This window comes from Heptranchias perlo, chromosome 20 (genome assembly GCF_035084215.1).
Source record: "Heptranchias perlo isolate sHepPer1 chromosome 20, sHepPer1.hap1, whole genome shotgun sequence".
In the NCBI taxonomy this organism is placed as follows: Eukaryota; Metazoa; Chordata; class Chondrichthyes; order Hexanchiformes; family Hexanchidae; genus Heptranchias; species Heptranchias perlo.
The window spans coordinates 51,396,758-51,419,355 of NC_090344.1; the positions used below are offsets into that span (position 1 = coordinate 51,396,758).

Here is a 22,598-nt window from a genome sequence, read left to right on the forward strand (position 1 = left end):
CCAATAGTAACACCATAACTAGTGCACCAGCTGAGGCTAGAATTGGAGGGGCACAGAGTTCTCGGAGTAGGGTCGGAGGAGATTACACAGATACGGAGAGGCGAGGCTATGGAGGGATTTGCACACATATTGGCAATTAAACCTGGCCTGTGTGGCTCAGTACCACGCCAGGCAGTACCTTTACTCAACGGGACCATTGTAGAAACTTTGCTCCAGATGCTGTAATGGTGATCGGTGTTGGATATCTCCACAGTCTCTGGATGTTAGCTGGAATTCAACCAGAGTAGCACTGGAGGCTTTCACCAATCCCCACAGTTCAGTTTAGCTGCCTAATGCCTTGGGCAGGTTCGTTGGGGAATCTCCCTGAACTGAGCGTTGGTAGGTGGTCAGACCAGGTACCAAACTTGCTTGGTCAACTTTCATGTTTTCACAACTTGGTATAGTGGGATTTGAACTCACAACTGCTGGGTTGTTAGTCCGGTACCAGAACCACGGCAACTACTGTCCCCAGTCCTGAGTTTTGAATAATATTAGGCTTTATTTCTCTCCCTTTGCTAATTTTAGCAAAGAAGTAGCTTTGATGTTTTTGGTTAACAAAAGCTATTCTGTTGTGACTTGGACCTTGGAATTCAAGTGAAAACAACTTGAAATATCTTTGGATTTAAAATCATCTTCAAAGGTAGGTTTCTGTAGCTCCAATCTTTAATCTAATGGTGTTCCTCTTCCAATTCTCTCTCCTGAGGAGGTTAGACCGTGCTGGGGTTGAGTTTAATGGGGACCATTCATCCTCCAGTACCTCATCCAAATGACCATTCTTCATATGTAAACCTAGGCAGTGTGTGTCAGCGGGCTATTTGACCACAGTGGGCATCAAAGATAAGTCCAGTTCTGTTCTGCTCCAACATCCACATGCAGGGATCATTTGGGTAATGTTTCCCCTCCCTTCCTAGCTTGAACACTGAGGCCAATCGTAAACGTTTGGTTGAGATCAGCTAAGTCAGCACAGACTGAGAATTTATCCATTGGCCTGCTTGGTTATCTATGGCTTCGTTCCACACTGGGAAGTGAATTTAAACTGAATTTAACCAACATCACATTGAGTGGGAAAAGTTTCTAAAATAAGTAGTGATTTTTTTTTCCCATTCTGACAGCACAAAGTCTGACCCAGTGGCTCAGATCTGTAGTTTTTCAGTATCAGTTCTTCAGTAATTTTCCAGTAGTCTAGAAACATTTTCCCTCCAATTCTTTTTTTAATAACCAAGGGGAACATGGCATTTTGCTTTGAACAAGCATTTTGTTTCTAAGTTTAAATGTTATCTACCTGACAGTATGATGCACTGTAATAAAGTTGTCTGGCAAAATATTTTTAGACAGAATTACAGAAAAAGTAATAAATGGCTGGCAGTGAGTCGGAAAGCACTAATTGAGTTGAAGAGTTTTGAAGATGTTGTAAGAGTGTTTTATGAACGCCCAGTTAGAGCTTAATTTTGTTGTGCGTGGGTACTGAGTCTATTTTGAATGGTAGGAATCTTAAAATGTTACTTTGAAAACTTTTCTCCAGTAATGGAGGGTGAAAAAACTAAGATTAACCTTCCATATCTGAACCTTGGTCTTGGGGTTCCCCATTCACGACAGAATAGAAATATTGTTATAACTGACCGACTAGGGGAATCTTCGGTTTTAAAGAAGACTTGAGACTTGAGCTGATTCCCCCCTGCCCTCCCCCAGCCCAGGGATACTGATGCCGATGATCCCTGGGTGCTATCAGAACAAAGCACAGACTAGGCATGAAAACTGGGACCTTCCTGATCTGTACAGCTCAATTCCATGTTAGGCAGTGATGCTTGAACAGTGTTTTACCACACTACATTGGCTCGGAGAAGTTTCCAAGAGTAAATCGGAGAGGTGAGGGGCCTTGTTAGCAGAAGACACCATTCTGTGGGATTGTTTAAGAGCTGGAAGTCTGTTCCAGAATGTTCTAGGCCACCCAATCACCTCAAAAATCGCAGGAATTTCTTTTAGGTAGCCCACAGTTCGTTGTCACATTTTATTTATTTTTTCTACTTTCTAACTTTGTGCTTGTTAAGATGATGGATGTTCACGCAGGGATAGGGAAACTTTCCATTTTAGGTACCCAGTGTTGGTATCGAGCACTCCCAGGGCAGGTACTGAAGTGTTAAATGCAGGGTTAGGTTATCTCTGCTTTGTCCAAATAATGTGCCTCAGCCTGAATCCATGAAGAGTACCAGGTGACGAGTACCAGGTGAAGAGTACTAGTCTGACACAGGACCTTTGAAAACTAACAAGCAGCAAAGACTTTCTTCCATTAGATGGAGGAGGTCAAAGGCCCGTGTCTAACACATTGCACAATTTTTATGTATTTTAAAAACATTAAAAAATCTATTTATTCCTGCACTGTGGCTGGTGCAGCTAGACAGCAATTATCCCTCAGCCAACATCATTAAAATAGACTATCTGGTCATTTATCTCATCGCTGTTTGTGGGATCTTGCTGTGTGCAAATTGGCTGTGCATTTCCAACATTACAACAGTAACCACACTTCAAAAAGTACTTCATTGGCTGTAAAGCGCTTTGGGACATCCTGAGGTTGTGAAAAGTGCCATAGAAATGAAAGTTCGTTCTTTCCTTAATACACTTTTGCAAAGATAATTATTTTTTTGTAAATCTGAAATAAAGCCAGAGAATGCTGGAAAGGTATAACAGGTTCGTCAGCACCTGAAAGAGGTAATGTTGCGAATACAGGTTTTGACTTTCTGGGTGTGTACCCTTCATAAGAACAGGAAGATTCTGTTTTAGAGCAGGACTGATTAATCTGACTTTTTATCTTTAGAAAGCTGCAAAAATTAAATAGAAACGAATAAAACCAGATCTTTCAAACCGTTGAGCTGCAATTCTTCCTTCATTACAATACTGGCAAACCCACACTGGACCCTCTCCCTTTAATGGGTCGAACCTACACTGGACCCTCTCCCTTTAATGGGTCGAACCCACACTTGACCCTGTCCCTTTAATGGGTCGAACCCACACTGGACCCTCTCCCTTTAATGGGTCGAGCCCACACTGGACCCTCTCCCTTTAATGGGTCGAACCCACACTGGACCCTGTCCCTTTAATGGGTCGAACCCACACTGGACCCTCTCCCTTTAATGGGTCGAATCCACACTTGACCCTGGACCCTCTCCCTTTAATGGGTCAAACCCACGCTGGACCCTCTCCCTTCAATGGGTCGAACCCACACTGGACCCTCTCCCTTTAATGGGTCGAACCCACACTGGACCCTCTCCCTTTAATGGGTCGAACCCCCACTGGACCCTCTCCCTTTAATGGGTCGAACCCACACTGGACCCTCTCCCTTTAATGGGTCGAACCCACACTTGACCCTGGACCCTCTCCCTTTAATGGGTCGAACCCACACTTGACCCTCTCCCTTTAATGGGTCGAACCCACGCTGGACCCTCTCCCTTTAATGGGTCGAACCCACACAGGACCCTCTCCCTTCAATGGGTCGAACCCACACTGGACCCTCTCCCTTTAATGGGTCGAACCCACGCTGGACCCTCTCCCTTTAATGGGTCGAACCCACGCTGGACCCTCTCCCTTTAATGGGTCGAACCCACACTTGACCCTCTCCCTTTAATGGGTCGAGCCCACACTGGACCCTGTCCCTTTAATGGGTCGAACCCACACTGGACCCTGTCCCTTTAATGGGTCGAACCCACACTGGACCCTGTCCCTTAATGGGTCGAACCCACACTGGACCCTGTCCCTTTAATGGGTCGAACCCACACTGGACCCTGTCCCTTTAATGGGTCGAACCCACACTGGACCCTGTCCCTTTAATGGGTCGAACCCACACTGGACCCTGTCCCTTTAATGGGTCGAACCCACACTGGACCCTGTCCCTTTAATGGGTCGAACCCACACTGGACCCTGTCCCTTTAATGGGTCGAACCCACACTGGACCCTGTCCCTTAATGGGTCGAACCCACACTGGACCCTGTCCCTTTAATGGGTCGAACCCACACTGGACCCTGTCCCTTTAATGGGTCCAATTTGCATTCCATGAAATCTGGCTCATTGAACAAAATAAAGCTGGATGATGTCATCATTGTCCAATGGCGATGCGGTGTTGCAGTGATGTCAGAGGGCCGGCGCGGTCCGGTTGGTTCCGCGTTATTTTAATGCCGGGGATTTGGATCAAAGGCGAAGGATTTTCCGCGGGTGCGACCGGGACAATCGGTCAACCGGGCGCAATAACCGCGAGTGTGGGACTGGCCCTTTAAGAGGCGGTACCCGCCCACTTCCCCCATTGGGTGTGAGTGACAGCGGCGCCCGGCCGGGGCTCTGATTGACAGCGAATCCAGCCAATCAGAACTTGAGAGAATGGCACCGATTGGTTAGAGCGCGGCGGGCGGGGCCCGACGGGGCCAATAGCCAATCGTAGCGCGGTCAGTGATCACGGGCGCGGGGGGGGGAGGGGCCCTTCCTCTGATTGACGGCGAGCGCAAACCAATAGGACTGAAGGTTTGCAGAAAGGCGGGCTGCAATTGGAGGGGAGGCGGGGGGTGGCGGCCGCGCTGTGAATGGCAGGGAGGAGCAACCAATGGGCGTGCGGGCCGCGGCGCTTTCAGCCAATGGGCGTCCTGAGTGACGGGCGGCGTCGGCCAATGAAGGAGGGGGTCGGCGGCTGATTGGCCGGGTGGGCGGGAGCGGGGCGGGGCCGGAGCTGCGTCCGGTTCCTATTGGTCGGCGCGGCGGTGTTGCCGAATGTTACAACATGGCGAGGCTGGTGCGCGGCTGCTGCTACATCCTGATGGCGCTGCTCCACTCGGGGGCCCGGCGGGCAGCGGCCGGACCCGGACCCGGACCCGGCTCCGGCATCTACGGCATGCGGCTGGAGGGCCGCCCTCCCGCCGAGGCCCAGGACTCGGACGTGCTGCAGGTGACCGAGGACAGGACGGTGAGGCTGCGGGTCTTCGGCACCAACATCGACCGGGAGACGTGGAGCCAGGTGGCGTTCGCCGAGCTGGAGGCCGGCGGTAACGGGACGGAGGCCGGGGACGGGGCCGGGGAGCAGCCGTGCCCTCACCGCTCCAAGGACATCGAGGTGCTCCGGCGGGTGGAGGTGAGCCGCTCCACCTCGGGGGTGCTCACCCTGCAGGTGAAGCCGCTGCGGAAGAACGAGCGGTCCAAGCTGTTCGCCCTGTGCACCCGGAGCGGCCAGGCTTGGCTCCTCCACCGGGGCAACGACACCCGCATCCTGGTGCTGGAGGAAGGGAAGCCGCTGCTGCCCCTCTGGCTGCAGATCATCCTCACCGTCCTCCTGCTCGTCCTGTCGGGCATGTTCAGCGGCCTCAACCTGGGGCTCATGGCCCTCGACCCCACCGAGCTGCGGATCGTGCAGAACTGCGGCAGCGACAGCGAGCGGCGGTACGCCAAGTGCATCGAGCCCATCCGCCGGCAGGGCAACTACCTGCTGTGCTCCCTGCTGCTGGGCAACGTCCTGGTCAACACCACCCTCACCGTCCTCCTGGACCAGCTGGTGGGCTCCGGCTGGGTGACGGTGGTGGCCTCCACCGTCGGCATCGTGATCCTGGGCGAGATCGTGCCCCAGGCGCTGTGCTCCAGGCACGGCTTGGCGGTGGGCGCCAAGACCATCGTCCTGACCAAGTTCTTCATGGTGCTCACCTTCCCCCTGTCCTACCCCATCAGCAAGCTGCTGGACATCATCCTGGGCCAGGAGATCGGCAAGGTCTACAGCCGGGAGAAGATCCTGGAGATGCTGAAGGTGACGGGACCCTACAACGGGCTGGACAAGGATGAGCTGAACATGGTCCAGGGGGCTCTGGAGCTGAGGAGCAAAACGGTGGAGGATGTCATGACTCCGATCTACGACTGCTTCATGGTGAGGAATGATGCGATCCTGGATTTCAGCACCATGTCCGAGATCATGGAGACTGGGTACACCAGGATCCCCGTCTACGAACTGGAGAAATCCAACATCGTCGACATCCTCTATGTCAAGGATTTGGCTTTCGTGGACCCTGATGACTGTGTCCCTCTGAAAACCATCACCAAGTTCTATAGCCACCCTTTGCATTTTGTTTTCTTTGACACCAGATTGGATACAATGCTGGAGGAGTTCAAACAAGGTGGGAGTTTTGATGCTCACGTTGACTTTTGGCTTAATCACTTATTTTTAGGTTGTTGTGGTGCATTTTTTTTTTGCATGTTCCAGTGATGATAAACGATGGTTCGGTTCTACTGTTTGTTTTGAGTGGTGCAGGCATTGTTGGGAGAGGTTTACTGCTCGCTCTCTCTGATCCCCGTGTCCGTGCCGGGTTTCTGGGTCTCTGGCTGGGGCTGTGCTTGGTCACTGTCGACCAAAGGTGTAACTAACTGCAAGGTGAGAACCAGATCAGGGTCTGCAGGCAAGACTCGGGCTCTGACCTGAGCGCTGACCACTAGCGAGAGATTCGGAGAGCCTTGCAACCGGTGGACTGTGACTCTGAGTTTATCAACACCTTCAGGATAGCAGGGGAGAGATAAAGAAGGAAAAGGAGGAATCCAGAACTGACGGGCAGCCCTTGGCTCTCATTACAAACTGAGGCATCGATGCCCGTCTCAATTTGGTTTTCTTCTGAACCTTCAGGAATTGGCTTTATAGTGGCTGTAGCTGATGTGCCCCACTTTAAAGAATCAGATTGGGCAGGGTTGTACTCTCCATCCTGTGTTGGTTCCACTCCTACCTGTCAATCTCCTGCAATTACTTCTCGTTCTGCACCTTTACCTGTGGAGACCCCCAATCATCTATCCTTGGCTCCGTCCCATTTCTCATCTACTTGCTGCCCCTCGGCAACATCTTCCAAGTATATAACGTCAGATTCTTGATTGGCCATCCTGTGCACTGTATGATTCTTTCAGCCCATCGTGCCCGTGCTAGCCCTTGCATAGAGCCGGCATGGACTCGATGGGCCGAATGGCCTTCTTCCATGCTGTAACCTTTCTACGATTCTATCCAATCCCTGCGCTTTCCCCAGAGCCCTGCAAATTTTGAGGTATTAATCTAATTCCCTTTTTAAAGTTATTATTGAATCTGCTTGCACCGCCCTTCAGGCAGCACATTCCAGATCAGAACAACTTGCTGTGTAAAAAAAAAAAATTCTCCTCATCTCCCCCCTGGTTGTTTTGTCAATTACCTTAAATCTGTGTCCTCTGGTTATCGACCCTCCTGCCACTGGAAACAGTTTCTCCTTATTTACTCTAACAAAACCCCTCATGATTGTGAACATCTCTATCAAATCTCCCCTTAACCTTCTCTGCTCGAAGGAGAACAATCCCAGCTTTTCTAGTCTCTCCACATTACATATGTCCCCCATCCCGGGTACCATTCCGGTACATCTCCTCTGCACCCTCTCCACGGCCTTGACATCTTTCCTAAAGTGCGGGGCCCAATACTGATGACGCCTCCAATGCCTCTGTGTTTTCAGACTGTTTGTCTTGGATGAGCCGCAGTGTCCTCCAGTTAAACATTGGGAAGACCAAAACCATTGCCTTGGGGGGGCCCCCCCGCCACAAACCTTGCTCTCTAGCCACTAATTCCGTCACCTTTCCTTGTCACTGTCTCAGGCTGAATCAGACTGTTCGCAACCTTGTCATTCTATTCTACCCTCAGCTTAAATTCTCATCCTAATATTTAAATCCCTCCATGACCTCACCAGTCCCTAACTCCTTCCAGCCCTCCGAGAACTCTGCGTTCCTCCAATTCTGGCCTCCTGTGCATCCCTGACTTCCTTTGCCCCGCCGTTGGCGGCCGAGCCATCAGCTGTCGAGGCCCTAAGCTGTGGATTTCCCTCCTTAAACTTCTCCGCCTCTCTACCCCCCTCCTCCTTTTAAGACCCCCTCTTAAAACCTACCTGTTTGACCAAGTTCTAGTGATCTGTCCTAATATCTCCTTCATTGACTTGGTGTCAATTTTTTGTCTGATAACGCTCCCGTGAAGCACCTTGGGACGTTTTCCTATGTTCAAGGTGCTGTATAAAATCAAGTTGTTGCTCAGATAGAAACCCACTTGATCAGCACAAGCTGCGCGGTGTATACTGTATTGATTCAGTTCCTCATATTGCCTGGTTCCACAAGCTGCAGTTTTGCCGTTGTATGGGGGGTCCTGACACACACCACGCTGTGTGGGACTCTCTGTTGGTCTACCCGATTCTTGGTTATATTCTGTCCTGAATTTCCCATTGTTTTGGATGATGCAAAGGCCTCTCACAGCAGAGCGAGCATTGTCTATTGTCATGTTTCCCATTTAGAGAAGCTAATCTTCAGAGACCTGGATTGAGGGAAGATTAGGGGGGCAGCACCCGCAGACTTGGGATAGGTGGGTGGGGGCGGTGGAGAGAAGGGGAAAGTCACCTGGAGCTTCCTGTGCCTGACCCCTGATGGAAAATGAATGTGTGAGCACATTCTCATTGGATGAGGAGAGGCTCGAGTTTGGCTGTGATGCTGTCCATAGTCGAATAACCTCCCAACCGTTGCTGCCTGGGTCCGCCCGTGAAGGAATTCGAACTTGGTCAAGGCCTCGGAGGGAGGCCAGCGCTTGTGGGGCTGTACTGTGTGAGTGACTGAGACTGGGGGCCAAGAGGAAGTTGACAAAAAGCAAGAAAGGAGTAAGACTCAGCTCAGTGAACAGAACAGACTGGTTAAAAGCTGAGCTGCTGCCAGAGTCGACTTGAGGAAGCTGCATAATTCATGCACTGCTCAGTGTAACGCTGTCTGATGTAACACATTCTCCGATTTCTCTTCATCCATTTCTTTTTCCAGTCTCTGGTGAAGAGAGAGGGGAGGTTATTGATCGCAGCGTCCCTGTGTACCCAGACTCGACAGTGTGTGTGTGGTGAAGAGAGAGGGGAGGTTATTGATCGCAGCGTCCCTGTGTACCCAGACTCTACAGTGTGTGTGGTGAAGAGAGAGGGGAGGGTATTGATCGCAGCGTCCGTGTGTACCCAGACTCTACAGTGTGTGTGGTGAAGAGAGAGGGGAGGTTATTGATCGCAGCGTCCGTGTGTACCCAGACTCGACAGTGTGTGTGTGGTGAAGAGAGAGGGGAGGGTATTGATCGCAGCGTCCGTGTGTACCCAGACTCGACAGTGTGTGTGGTGAAGAGAGAGGGGAGGTTATTGATCGCAGCGTCCGTGTGTACCCAGACTCTACAGTGTGTGTGGTGAAGAGAGAGGGGAGGGTATTGATCGCAGCGTCCCTGTGTACCCAGACTCTACAGTGTGTGTGGTGAAGAGAGAGGGGAGGGTATTGATCGCAGCGTCCCTGTGTACCCAGACTCTACAGTGTGTGTGGTGAAGAGAGAGGGGAGGGTATTGATCGCAGCGTCCGTGTGTACCCAGACTCTACAGTGTGTGTGGTGAAGAGAGAGGGGAGGGTATTGATCGCAGCGTCCCTGTGTACCCAGCCTCTACAGTGTGTCTCTGGTCCATTCCATCACACTGCCGTTTTGTGTGTCAAACTCTTTTTCTCCCAAACATCACCCACTGGCTCCAAGTGGCTTCCCTTGAGATCAGGAAGTTGCCTTGTGGTCAGTCTGCAATTTAAAATCCTCCCCACAGTCGGAATCTTTCTAACACACATTGATTGCAGATCAGTGCAGCCACCGGGGGTGTCTGTAATGTTAACGTTGAGCAAGAGGGGAATTTTCATGCTGCGTTCCTTTGAACTGTGGTAAATGGCCAGCAGTACACTAAGGGGGTTTGAGCCCCTCCAAACTAGGGTTGTGAATGGAGAAAGCAATTGGAGTTGCAGTAATCGAGCAGTTTAAAGTGTGTATTTTTAACCCGGGTCCCTGATCTTGAATTTTATCTCCCTGACTAACGAGGGAGGTGTGGGAAGCTGAAACAGCTCACTGTTGTTGCACTCTGCGTGTGTTTATGCAAATAGTTCAGCAGGTGAACACACCCCGCCTTCCAGCCCTCTCGTTGTTTGCTGGTTTTCGGTTGGCAATAGCTGGACAGAGCTGTTTCCTGCTTTACAATCTCAGCAATTCTTGCAACACCTCTGAGTGAGGCTTGAAAGTGTTGGTTGGCAATTTGCCACGGGCTGGGAGGGTGGAAGGTTCCTTGCCGGCCAGGAAAGAAAGGCAGACTTGCATTTCTGTAGCACCTTTCACAACTTCAGAGTGTCCCAAAGCGGTTTGCAAACAAAGAAGTATGTTTGAAGTGTGGTCACTGTTGTAATGTAGGAAATGCAGCAGCCAATTTGCACACAGCAAGATCCCACAAACAACAATGAGATCATGACCAGATCATCTCTTTTTGTGATGTTTGTTGAGGAATAAATATCAGCCAGGGCACCGGGGAGATCTCCCCTACTCTTCTTTGAACAGTGCGGTGGGATCTTTTGCGTCCACCTGAGAGGGCAGACGGGGCCTGGGTTAGGGTTAGGGTGAATGTAGGGTGTCGGCTGGAAAGCTAAAGCTCGTGTCTGGCAATGTAGCCAATATCCTCATCGGATCCTCCAGGCACAGAGTCTCCGAGGGTTTCCGGGGTCCCTCATCTCTCTTCCCCCATCCCCACCCCACCGTCTGAGATTTACCACCACTACTCCTACCCCACTGTGTAATCTGACGTCTTGTGCTGGGGGAGCGTAGACTTGGGTACATTTTTTTTGGCATTACGTAGAATTTACAACACAGAAACAGGCCATTCGGCCCAACTGGTCTGTGCTGGTGTTTATGCTGCACGTGAGCCTCCTCCCTCCCTACTTCATCTCACCCTATCATCATATCCTTCTATTCCTTTCTCCCTCATGTGTTTATCGAGCTTCCCCTTAAATGCATCGATACTATTCCCCTCGACTACTCCTTGTGGGAGCGAGTTCCACATTCTCACCACTCTCTGGATAAAGAAGTTTCTCCTGAATTCCCGATTGGATTTATTAGTGACTATCTTATATTTATGGCCCCTAGTTCTGGTCTCCCCCACAAGTGGAAACATCTTCTCCATGTTTACCCTATCAAACCCTGTCATAATTTAAAAGACCTCGATCAGGTCACCCCTCAGCTCTCTCTTTTCTAGAGAAAAGAGCCCCACCCTGTTCAGCCTTTCCTGATAGTTATAACCTCTCAGTTCTGGCATCATCCTTGTGAATCTTTTTTTGCGCCTTCCCCAGTGCCTCTATATCCTTTCCGTAATACGGAGACCTGAACTGTGCACAATCTGGAATTGTCCAGCTGGGTGTTCTCTCTGGTTAAAGATCTCACCCACCCATGGTTTGGTGGGGTCTAACCAAGGTTCCATACAAGTTTAACATAACTTCTCTGCTTTTTGACTCTCTATCCCTCTGGGTTGTTTTCTGTGATATTTTGGTTGCAGGGGCCTGTGCTGGTGACTGAATTTGAGCTCTGTGTGTGTGTGAGTGTTCCATTCATTATCCTGGCATCCGATTCCAGTTAGCAGCTGGCAGCTCTGTTGAATTTTCTTTTTTTTTTAATCTGCTGAGTGCCCTACTGATCTAAGGATGACCCCGTGCCCTCTTAATCTGCAGCGGTCACCAGTAATCACCCATTGGTGGCCCAGTCACTCTCTTCTTGGAAACCTCGCAGCCGTGACAGCACGTGAGGCTTTTGTGAACGGCTGTGGATCAGGAAGTGCAGAATGCCGCTTGTGTTTCTGAACTTCCCGCTCACTCTAATCCTGGCCACTGAGTCCTTGCTTTTCCTCCCCTTCACCTGAACACGACCGTGCCCAAATTTGCTATTCATCGTCAGTTTGGGGCAGAGTCTTGGCAGGCTATTTGACTGTGGAGGAATCACAGCTGAACTGGATCCTGCCCCTTTGGCCCCTCTGTTCCTGTCCTAGTGCCACCTGCCGCTGTTGAAGTGCTGACTCACTGGCGGATTCTTCGAGATTTTTCGAGCACTGCAGCTTGAGTTGCTGAGTGTCAGTTTGGCTCAGTTAGTCACACTCTTGCCTCTAAGTCAGGAGTTTGTGGGTTTGATCCCCACTCCAGAGACTTCGACACATAATCCAGGCTGACACGCCCAGCGCAGTACGGCAGTGCTGCACTGTCGGAGGGGCCGTCTTTCGGGTGAGACGTTAAACCCCGTCTCGCGGCTGAGGAGGCTGTGAAAGATTCCATGACTCAATTCAAAGAAGAGCAGGGGAGTTCTCCTGGTGTCAGATCAACTGATTTGCTGTTTGTGGGATCTTACTGTGCACAAATTGACTGCCCATTTCCCTTCGTAACAACAGTGAGGGGAGTGGAGGATCAGTTGGAGCGTGAAAGGACAGGAGTGCTCTTCATCACACCGCAGTGGGCCACTGCCAGCCCCGACTCTCTCCTCCTGCGTCTCCTCCATGTATTCGAGCTTGTGATGCTCCCTGAGTGTAGGGAGAATTGTCCGTCTCTGTCCCCTTGTTCCCCATTCGTCCATCAGTGGAAACAAGCTCACACTATTTACCCACAGTCAGGTCCCCGGGTTTCACTCACCCCATTACTGGCTGCTCCTCTCTTGTCACCGCTCCCAATCACCATGTTGTTGCTCCTGCTCCCTGCTCTGCAGAAAATGCTGGGCTCCACGCCCATCCCATCCTTCCCTCTCCCTCTCACCCACTCCCCCCCCCCAACCCCCATCCATGCCTCAATCCTCCCGACCCTCAGTTTCCCTCTCTCCCCCTGCCCCGAGCCCCAATCTCCTGACCCCCATTCCATAGTTTGCCTCTCTGCCCCCAACTCCCATTTTCCAGTCTCTGATACCCCTCCCCAACCCCAAGCCATCTCCCAACCTCTATATGCCAGTCTCCCTTTCTCTCCTGAGCCCTGCCCCCCCCATCCCTCCAACCCTGGTTCCCTGTCACCCCCTCCCCGACTGCCAGTCCTGTATCCCTCTAACCCCCATCGGATCTCAGTCTCCTGACACCCCCCTCTCCCACACACCCGGAATTCCAATCTCCTGCCCCGTAGTCACCCTCTCCCAGCCTTGCACCCCCTCCGTGCTCCTCCTCTCACTCCCCCTCACCTTCCAGTCACTCTTAATCGAGCGGCGCCTCTCAGTGCCTGCGGGGAGTGTGAAGTTTAAAAGCCGCAGTTCTCCCGGCTGTAAGGAGAAGTGCCTGGGAGATCGGTGCCCCATTCCAGGATCCGTGTCAACACTAAGCGCAGGACACCACGGGCTGTGTGTCTGACTCCCCCACTGATCCCAGATCCTTTTGGATTTTCCCAGCCTACAGCTTCCCATTGTCCAATCCGTGTGAACGGGATGTCTTGCTGTCAATGGGCTTTGGGACAATGTTGACAGTGGGTGTGTGAAATTTTCACACTGTGTGCATTTGGACTGAAAAACACCAGTGGTGGAGTGAGAGATTGGTGCCCATTGGACGACCCAGTCCAGTGACAGCACTTGGGGGCCTGTTATTTAAGATTATTGAGCTGTAACTGCGTGTTGCTGTCGCCTTGGTCACGAGCATGAATATTCATAAGGCAGTTTTAAAAAAAGAAAAACACGTACATTTCTATAGCGCCTACCACAACCCCAGGGCACCCCAAAGTGCCTTACAGCCAATGAAGTACTTTTTGAAGTGTAATCACTGATGTAATGTAGGAAACGCAGCAGCCAATTTGCGCACAGCAAGATCCCACAAAGATTAACCCTCCTGTGCAAGTGAGTTTCTCAGTTTCAGATCTGGAGAAGGACAGGGATCACAAGATCCTGCAAATAAATGTTGACGGACCAGATAATCTGTTTGTGATGTTGGTTGAGGGATAAATATTGGCCCAGGACACTGGGGAGAACTCCCCTCTTTTGAATAGTGGCCGTGGGATCTTTTACATCCACCTGAGAGGGTGGACAGGGCCTCGGTTTAAGGTCTCATCCGAAAGATGGGGCCTCTGACAGTGCAGCACTCCCTCAGTACTGCACTGGGAGTGCCAGCCTGGATTATGTGCTCTAGTCTCGAGTGGGACTCGAACTGGGTGTATTTCAGATTAACCCTCCTGTGCAAGTGAGTTTCTCAGTTTCCGATCTGGATAAGGACAGGGATCACAAGATCCTGCAAATAAATGTTGACGGTCCAGAGAAACTTGGTACAGATAACGGTGTGGAGAAGGGTGCAGTCTCTGAAAGCTGCTGTTGCCCACTCTGCTGCTCAGGTACTTTGACGTAACCACGACTTCAACAGGAACTCCCCCTCAGGCGGTGACTTAGGTTCAGCTCACAGACGAGAATTTAGCGGCTGATAGACCCAACTTTGCACCTCTCTGTAACCCACTGGTTTCTGGCTCAGTGTTAAATCATGCTCTGTGAGGCACGTTCACTGGGTGTGACTCTGACTTGTTTCTGTCATGGGTGTACTTTTATGTTTGTTGGTACAAAGAATGTCTGTTTTGTATTCCTAAACCCAGTGTTAAACACTCCCAGGGCAGATACAGCACGGGTTAGATACAGAGTAAAGCTCCCTCTACACTGTCCCATCAAACACTCCCAGGGCAGATACAGCACGGGTTAGATACAGAGTAAAGCTCCCTCTACACTGTCCCATCAAACACTCCCAGGGCAGGTACAGAGTAAATCTCCTTCTACACTGTGATTTCCACACACGGTGATGGGACACTCGTCCGTGTCTGTGATTTCCACACACGGTGATGGGACACTAGTCCGTGTCTGTGATTCCCCCACACGGTGATGGGACACTCGTCCGTGTCTGTGATTTCCACACACGGTGATGGGACACTAGTCCGTGTCTGTGATTTCCACACACGGTGATGGGACACTAGTCTGTGTCTGTGATTTCCACACACGGTGATGGGACACTCGTCCGTGTCTGTGATTTCCACACACGGTGATGGGACACTAGTCTGTGTCTGTGATTTCCACACACGGTGATGGGACACTAGTCCGTGTCTGTGATTTCCACACACGGTGATGGGACACTCGTCCGTGTCTGTGATTTCCACACACGGTGATGGGACACTAGTCTGTGTCTGTGATTTCCACACACGGTGATGGGACACTAGTCTGTGTCTGTGATTTCCACACACGGTGATGGGACACTCGTCCGTGTCTGTGATTTCCACACACGGTGATGGGACACTAGTCTGTGTCTGTGATTTCCACACACGGTGATGGGACACTCGTCCGTGTCTGTGATTTCCACACACGGTGATGGGACACTAGTCCGTGTCTGTGATTTCCACACACGGTGATGGGACACTAGTCCGTGTCTGTGATTCCCACACACGGTGATGGGACACTAGTCCGTGTCTGTGATTCCCCCACACGGTGATGGGACACTAGTCCGTGTCTGTGATTTCCACACACGGTGATGGGACACTAGTCTGTGTCTGTGATTTCCACACACGGTGATGGGACACTAGTCCGTGTCTGTGATTTCCACACACGGTGATGGGACACTAGTCCGTGTCTGTGATTTCCACACACGGTGATGGGACACTAGTCCGTGTCTGTGATTTCCACACACGGTGATGGGACACTAGTCTGTGTCTGTGATTTCCACACACGGTGATGGGGCGCCCATTGTGCCTGTGCTGGCTCTCTGAAAGAGCTATACAATTAGTCCCACTCCCCTGCTCTTCCCCCATTGCCCTGCAAATTTTTTCCCTTCAAGTATTTATCCAGTTCCCTTTTGAAAGTTATTATTGAATCTGCTTCCACCGCCCTTTCAGGCAGCGCATTCCAGATCAGAACAACTTGACGTGTCTGATATCCTCTGTGACCGTGACGATGGTAAACTCTCCCTCCTCATCCTTCTCGACCTGTCCGCAGCCTCTGACATGGTTGACCACACCCTCCTCCTCCAACACCTCTCCTCCATCGTCCAGCTGGGTGGGACTGAGCTCACCTGGTTCCGTTCCTATCTATCCAGTCCTAGCCGGAGAGTCACCTGATGGGCTTCTCTTCCCACTCCCACACCGTTACCTCTGGAGTCCCCCAAGGATCTATCCTTGGCCCCTCCTATTTCTCATCTACATGCTGCCCCTTGGCGACATCATCCGAAAACACAACATCAGATTCCACAGGTATGCTGACGACACCCAGCTCTACCTCACCACCACCTCCCTCGACCCCTCCACTCTCTCTCATTTGTCACAGTGCTTGTCTGAGCAAAAATTTCCTCCAACTAAATATTGGGAAGACCGAAGCCATTGTCTTTGGTCCCTGCTGCAAACTCTGTTCCCGAACTACCGACTCCATCCCTCTCCCCGGCCACTGTCTGAGGCTGAACCAGACTGTTCGCAACCTTGGCGTCCTATTTGACCCTGAGGTGAGCATCTGATCACATATCCACCCCATCACCAAGACCACCTACTTCCACCTCCGTAACATCGCCCGTCTCCGCCCCGCCTCAGCTCCTCTGCTGCTGAAACCCTCATCCGTGCCTTTGTTACCTCCAGACTGGACTATTCCAATCCTCTCCTGGCCGGCCTCCCATCTTCCACCCTCCATAAACTTGAGCTCATCCAAAACTCTGCCCCGTATCCTAACTCACACCAAGTCCCGTTCACCCATCACCCCCTGTGCTCGTTGACCCACATTGACTCCCGGTCTAGGAACGCCTTGATTTTAAAATTCTCTTCCTTGTTTTCAAATCCCTCCATGACCTCACCCCTCCCTCCCTCCCTCTCTCTCTGTAACCTCCTCCAGCCCTACAACACTCGGAGATCTCGACACTCCTCCAATTCTGGCCTTTTGTGCATCCCTGCTTTTAATCGCTCCACCATTAGAGGCCGTGCCTTCAGCTGCCCAGGCCCTGAGCTCTGGAATTCCCTCCCTAAACCTCTCCGCCTCTCTCTCCTCCTTTAAGACGCTCCTTAAAATCTACCTCTTTGACCAAGCTTTTGGTCGCCTGTCCTAATATCTCCTTATGTGGCTTGGAGTGAAATTTTGTTTGATAATCGCTCCTGTGAAGTGCCTTGGGATGTTAAAGGCGCTATATAAATGCAAGTTGTTTTGTTTAAAAAATAAGTCCTCATCTCCCCCCTGGTTCTTTTACCAATTAACTTAAATCTGGGCCCATTGGTTACTGACTCTTCTACCAGTGGAAAAAATTTCTCCTTATTTTCTCTATCAAAACTCCTCGTAATTTTGAACAGCACAATTAAATCTCCCCTTAACCTTCTCTGCTCTGAGGAGAACAGTCTCTACTCTCTAATCTCTCTTCCCAACAGTTAAAATAGCCCCAGTCCAGCCCTGCCCATTACGGAATTGTTATTCTGCAGTGACGACAGTCTCGTGGTTTCCAATCAAGATGGTTTCACTCCTACGTAACTTTTTAAACAAACTCTCAATTACATGCTGCTTGTTTTGCCCACACTATAATACTGACTTTTTATAACAGTATGAGCAGTTGAGGGGGAGCAGGAGGCTGCAATTAATTCAGGGGTTAGATGACCTCATGGATCATGAGAGCAAAACTAGATTGATTCATGGACCACAAAATAAAACTTCAGCTTGTGTACTCGATACAAGCCAGCTCAATATAGGACCTCAGCACTAAATTTAAAACCTAAATCACAGTGTTCACGCACATCAAATACCAGCTGCTTTTCGACATTAATAGTCGACCGCACACAAAAACAGTGCCCCTTTCGTAAAGCTTTTTTTCCTCATCTCCTGATCTGGCCATTCCCACATCACACACTGCCATACCCCACCCCGACCCACTCCCAGAGTGCTGGGATTTCAGTCATGGGTGGGTGAGATCTTTAACTCGAGAGAACACGCAGCAGGACAATTCCAGATTGTGCACAGCTCTGGTCTCCGTATTATAGAAAGGATATAGAGGCACTGGAGAAGGTGCAAGGGTGATTTATAAGGATGATACCAGAACTGAGAGGTTATAACTATCAGGAAAGATTGAACAGGCTGGGGCTCTTTTTTCTCTAGAATTGAGAAGACTGAGGGGTGACCTGATCAAGGTCTTTAAGACGTGAAGGGGTTTGTGTTGCCAAAACTATGGCAAATGGAGTTCAGTGTGGGAAATGTGAGGTCATCCACGTTGGACCGCAGAAAGATAAGTCTCAGTTTTTAAACGGTGAGAAACTAGGAACTGTAGAAGAACAAATAGATTTGGGAGACCAAGTACAGAAATCATTAAAAGCCAGTATACAGGTACAAACAGCAATTAAAAAGGCTAATGGAATGTTGGCCTTTATCTCAAGGGAGCTGGAATATAAAGGGGAGGAATTGATGCTTCAGTTGTGTAGAGTTCTTGTTAGGCCCTATCTGGAGATACAGTATATCCAGGAAGGATATATTGGCCTTGGAGGGGATGCAGCGCAGATTCACCAGAATGATACTGGGGCTTAGAGGGTTAAATTAAGTGGCCAGGTTGTATAAACTTGGCTTGTATTCTCGTGAGTATAGGGGATTGAGGGGTTTACAAGGATTCGATGGGGAGAAACAATTTCTTCTGTTGGGGGAAATCAAGGATGAGGGGGGCATAACCTTAAAATTAGAGCTGGGCTGTTCAGGGGTGATGTCAGGAAGCACTTCTTCACACAAAGGGGAGTGGAAATCTGGAACTCTTTTTTTTTTTTTTTCCCCCCCCCCCCACCAAAAAAAATTTGTTGAGTCTGGGGGTCAGTTGGTGCTTTCAAGACCGAGATTGGTAGATTTTTGTTGGGTAAGAGTATCAAGGGATATGGAGCAAAGGTGGGGAAAAGGAGTTGAGATACAGATCAGCCATTGAATGGCAGAGCATGCCTGAGGGGCTGAATGGCCTCCTCCTGTTCCTAATGTTCCTATATTAGTTAACCTCAGCTGGGATGGCAGTCGGGGGCACTACAATTTATCTCAGCCCCCCCAAGTTAAGGGGGGAAAATAAAGATTCAACAAAGGCCCCCATTCCAGTTGAATGAGCGCACACGGGCAGGATGTGTCTGGGTTGAGAGATCCCACCATCAATGCTCACGTCTGAGAAAGGCCACTGAGGGAGGCACTGAAAGGCATCTGGCCCCCAACCCTAGCAAGGAGCCAACACCTTCAGGAGAGGAAGGAGAAAAAAGGGGAGGTGAGAAAAACAAAACGTACTCGACTTCCCCATTGGATCCAGACGGACAGTTGTCAACTTGGATCATTGTGGATTTACCAGTTAGATAATGAAGGGATGACAAGGTGACCCAGAGTTACAAATAGCTCTCCCAAACTCTCAGCTGGCACCATGCATCTGTTGTATCTCAACAATATGCCCGCTCTGACCCTGCGCAATCAGTGGTCGAGTTATTAAGGCCCACATTGTGCTCCAGGCCTCTACAGCCAGAGGAAAAACAGCTGGTGCAACCCCAGAGTGACTGGACCCTTCCCTTTCCTGCATTGCAGAGCCTCACCCCCCCCACCCTCTGACCCTTTGACTCTTCTTCCACTTTTCCTGTGAGGAAGGGTAGATTCTGGGTCACCTTGTCATCCCTTCATTATCTAACTGGTAAATCCACAATGATCCAAGGTGACAACTGTCCGTCTGGATCCAACGGAGAGCGGTGGAGGCAGGGTCATTGAATATTTTGAAGGCTGAGTTTGATAGACTCCTGATTAACAAGGGGGTCAAAGGTTATAGTAGGTAGATGGGAAAGTCGGGTTGAGGTCACAATCAGATCAGCCGTGATCTTATCAAACGGCACAGCAGGCTCGAGGGGCCGAATGGCCTACTCCTGCTCTTAATTCGTATGTTCGTACATAAGTTCAAATTCCACATCCCTCAGCTTTGAATAACATCAATCTGCCCCCCCTCCCTCCCCCCCCCCCCCCCCCCCCTCTCCTGAAGGTGTTGGCTCCTTGCTGGGTTGGGGGCCAGGTGCCTCTCAATACCTCACCTGATGTCCAAGACACGCTCTTTCCAGTAAGGGTGACTGGTCAGTAATCAGGACTGGGAACCCTGGCTGATCTCTCTTCCGACCCCCCCACCCCACCCCCTCCCCCCTCCCTCCTCCCCCCAGGATTACCGAGACCAATTGTGACAGTCCTAAGTCTGAGATCAGCTGACTCAGCGCGCACACACACCCGAGACCATTGTGTTTGGCTCCGTTACGCACTGGACAAATCCCTATGGCCCGTGTAAGGTCACTCGTGTGGAACGGGCCCTTGGACGAGGTGGTGGAACATGACATGGAACTGCCCCCAGCGAGGAGTCAAATGACTTCATAAGAGGGTGGGAATAGAACTGGCTACAAAATCTCCTATGTCTGCTGGGACCATCGCCCGCCCTCATGGACATGGTGTAGGGCCTGTTTGGGTGGTTCAGTGTCCTGCGCTGATTTGCAAACCCTCACATCCTCTGCCTCACTTCTTACTCCCATCTCTGTAATTTTATGGAAGTCCAGCGTGCTGCCGTTCAGTGTGAGATTCACCCAGGCCCCTCTCCCTCTCCCCCTCCCTCTCCCCCTCCCTCTCCCCCTCCCTCTCCCTCTCCCTCTCCCCCTCCCTCTCCCCCTCCCTCTCCCCCTCCCTCTCCCCCTCCCTCTCCCCCTCCCTCTCCCCCTCCCTCTCCCCCTCCCTCTCCCCCTCCCTCTCCCCCTCCCTCTCCCCCTCCCTCTCCCCCTCCCTCTCCCCCTCCCTCTCCCCCTCCCTCTCCCCCTCCCTCTCCCCCTCCCTCTCCCCCTCCCTCTCCCCCTCCCTCTCCCCCTCCCTCTCCCCCTCCCTCTCCCCCTCCCTCTCCCCCTCCCTCTCCCCCTCCCTCTCCCCCTCCCTCTCCCCCTCCCTCTCCCCCTCCCTCTCCCCCTCCCTCTCCCCCTCCCTCTCCCCCTCCCCCTCCCCCTCCCCCTCCCTCTCCCCCTCCCTCTCCCTCTCCCTCTCCCTCTCCCTCTCCCTCTCCCCCTCCCCCTCCCCCTCCCCCTCCCCCTCTCCCTGTTCCTGAGCTTTGGCCTTCCTTCCCTAAACCTCTCCGCCTCTCCCTTCCTTCACAATGCTCCTTTAAACTATACCTCTTCAATCAAGCCTTTGTCATAATATCTCCTTATGTGGATCGGTGTCAGATTTTGTCTGATTACGCTCCAGTGAAGGGCCTGGGGACATTTCACTCTGTTACAGGCGCAGTGTAAATGCCCCCTGTTGTTGAGCTTCCACGAAGTCCCCGCAGTATCGGCCTTGTCCCTTCTCCCGAGTTTCCCAAAAAACAGGTGTAGTTCCATCTGATACCAAATAAGACCAATGGAATTCCATTCAAGACACCAGTGGTGACTGTGAACGTGTGGGAGGGAAGGGAAGGGAAGGGAGGGGCTCGTCTGTATGGTTAATTATTGCTGCAGCCGAGCAAATATAATCAGCAACCCGGAGAAGCCAGAAGCTGCCGTATGTATCAGTACAGATTTATGATATTTTGTCAACAACGCTATCACACATTGTTAAAAATTAAACTGTTCACAAGGACAGTCAACCTTCCTTTATATTCTTTTGTACATTAAGATGAGCTTGGCCGCACTCTCACCTCAGACTGAGAATTTGGGGGCTCAATGCCCAATTCTGGAGTTGAGCACCACTGATACCCCACGCTGACACTTCGGTGCAGTGCCTTGTGGGGGGGGGGGGATATGTTAAACTGAATCCCTGCTCCCTCTTCAAATCCATGTTAAAGATCCCCATGGCACAATTAAAGGGGCGTTCTCTGTGTGTCCTGGTCAATATTCATCCCTCAACCAACATCACTAAAAAGAAAGACTTGCATTTATTTTGCGCCTTTCACAACCTCAGGATGTTCCAAAGCGCTTTACAGCCAATGAAGTACTTTTGAAGTGTCGTCGCTGTTGTAATGTGGGAAACGCGGCAGCCGATTTGCGCACAGCAAGATCCCACAAACAGCAGTGAGATAATGAGCAGATCATCTGATTTAGTGATGTTGTTTGAGGTGATAAATATTGGCTCCAGGACACCGGGGAGCACTCCCCTGCTCGTCCAATGGCGCCGTGGGATCTTTTACATCCGCCTGAGAGGGCAGACGGGGCCTCGGTTTAATGTTTCATCTGAAAGACGGCACCTCCGACAGTGCAGCACAGTGAACCTATGACGCTCTGACTCGGACGAGAGCGCGACCAACTGAGCCACGGCTGACACCAGGTGAACTGTTTGTGGAGCCTTGCTGTGGCAGTATCTGCCAATCCAACAACGGCCACTGACTGTCTGGTTTCACACGAGACGATCGGTGAGTCGAATGAGATGGCAGGAGCCGTGGAACTGGACCTCGACGTGGGCTCACACCTTGAGAGGGGAGATAACCAGCAAAAAAAAAAAAAACCCCCACGTTTGCACCCCCCGTCCTTCCCTTCCCTGAAACTCGAGTGGAAGTTGGACTCCAGTTTTCGAGAGTGGGTCGGTAATAACTGCAGCTCCCTGTTTGTTCACACATTGAACTTTCTTTAATGAAGCGACTCGATGTTTACTCGGGAACAGAGCCAAACCTCACGTGCAGATACAGCAGGATGAGCAACAAAAGCTGGATTGTACCTGTGGGTCTGTTCTTGCGGAATGCTGCCAATTATCACTGTCCTGACCTGTATCTCGGTGTGTCACAGTGTGTGTATAGTCTATAAAGCTGCCATAGGATAGAAGACGCAGTGTGATC

At 51.1% G+C, this 22,598-nt stretch overlaps 1 protein-coding gene across 1 annotated transcript in view; it reads left to right on the top strand.

The window, feature by feature from the left end:
• The first annotated feature begins 4,798 nt into the window (after positions 1-4,798).
• Positions 4,799-22,598, top strand: part of LOC137335871 (metal transporter CNNM2-like) — a 37,675-nt gene continuing 19,875 nt past the window's right edge. The window contains exon 1 of the mRNA XM_068001369.1: positions 4,799-6,173. Coding sequence (XP_067857470.1) covers positions 4,799-6,173 — 1,375 coding nt within the window. The remainder of the gene's footprint in view (positions 6,174-22,598) is intronic.